The sequence below is a fragment of the Mesitornis unicolor genome, unplaced genomic scaffold (genome assembly GCF_000695765.1).
Source record: "Mesitornis unicolor isolate BGI_N332 unplaced genomic scaffold, ASM69576v1 scaffold28407, whole genome shotgun sequence".
In the NCBI taxonomy this organism is placed as follows: domain Eukaryota; kingdom Metazoa; phylum Chordata; class Aves; order Mesitornithiformes; family Mesitornithidae; genus Mesitornis; species Mesitornis unicolor.
The window spans coordinates 56,363-57,492 of NW_010196231.1; the positions used below are offsets into that span (position 1 = coordinate 56,363).

General features: G+C 45.8%; 1 protein-coding gene across 1 annotated transcript in view; it reads right to left on the reverse strand.

Moving 5' to 3' along the window:
- The window catches only part of MLLT1 (myeloid/lymphoid or mixed-lineage leukemia (trithorax homolog, Drosophila); translocated to, 1), a gene marked incomplete at its 5' end in the record, with an annotated part of 25,345 nt that extends 24,763 nt beyond the window's left edge, over positions 1 to 582 (reverse strand). Inside the window, one exon of the mRNA XM_010188409.1 lies at positions 389 to 582. Coding sequence (XP_010186711.1) covers positions 389 to 582 — 194 coding nt within the window. The remainder of the gene's footprint in view (positions 1 to 388) is intronic.
- Positions 583 to 1,130: the final 548 nt, after the last annotated feature.

Here is a 1,130-nt window from a genome sequence, read left to right on the forward strand (position 1 = left end):
TATCTTCATACCAAAATACCTTCAGCTGCCCTCCAACACATCACTTCTAAGACTCATAGACAAACTCATCTAATTAATGGCTTCACCTGTTTTACTACAACATTTCTTTAGGTTGCCTTCCCCTGTTCTCTTGGCATGCCTTTTTTTTTCCCCTATTCTGCACTTTAGGGCTTATCTACACTGGCTCCATCATGCTCCTGTGCTAAAAATGAAGATACGCGGCCGCCTGTTCTTTCATGTTGTATTAATGGATAAAAAAAAGGCAAGGTGTGTTTCCCTCACAGTACAGCAATCTCTCCTACAGTGGAAGAGTGTTATGTGGAGATCGTCTGTCTAAATCCCAAGCTTGCATAGGAGGGTGCTTGCAGACCCACTTTATCTGGGATACTTCCCACAGCGTTCCCATCAACCGAGCCAGGCTCTTCTGCAGCTTCACGTTATCGATTCCATAATTACCCTTTAAATCGTGCTGCTGTTGCCAGTTACTACCCCTCTCCAGAGAGGTGCAAATGACTGTCGGGCTACAGAATTTGCCTTTCTGGTTGAAACGGCTGAGAAATTTTAGCTGAGAAACAGATGGGACTATGTGGAAGAGAACAAATTTAAACATAAAAGAGAAGTGTTTAACTGAGAGTGAAAGTTGTACTCGCTAAACTCCTCACATACCGGTCCAATTAACAATCGCTAACGAATTTGAAAACACATTTGAAAATAAGACCTCCTAACATAACAAACATCCACTGAAAATGGAGGGATTTTTTTTTTCCTTTCCAAGAGTGTCTCTCAACAAAGGGAAATCAGGATCCTATTCAAACAATTCCTAATAATACAAAGGAGTCTGCTTTTCAACTTCGCAATAAACACTCTGAAGGCTGCTCTGGGTTTTTTTTGATGTGCTAATTGCCTGAAAGCCATAACCTGTTTCCCTTCGCCCTCCTCCGGGCGATTACCCCGAGGCCAGCAGGGCTCACCTCCTGAACCCCTGCTCGGCAGCAGACCTGTTCGCAGCCCGCATGCCCTCGCACACAAAAGGCCTGAGCCAGCCTTGCTCTACATCACCTCAGGTACAAACTTCCAAGCCTACAATCCCGCCTGCCGAAGCGACCCGGCCGTTACCGGGCGGCTTCCCC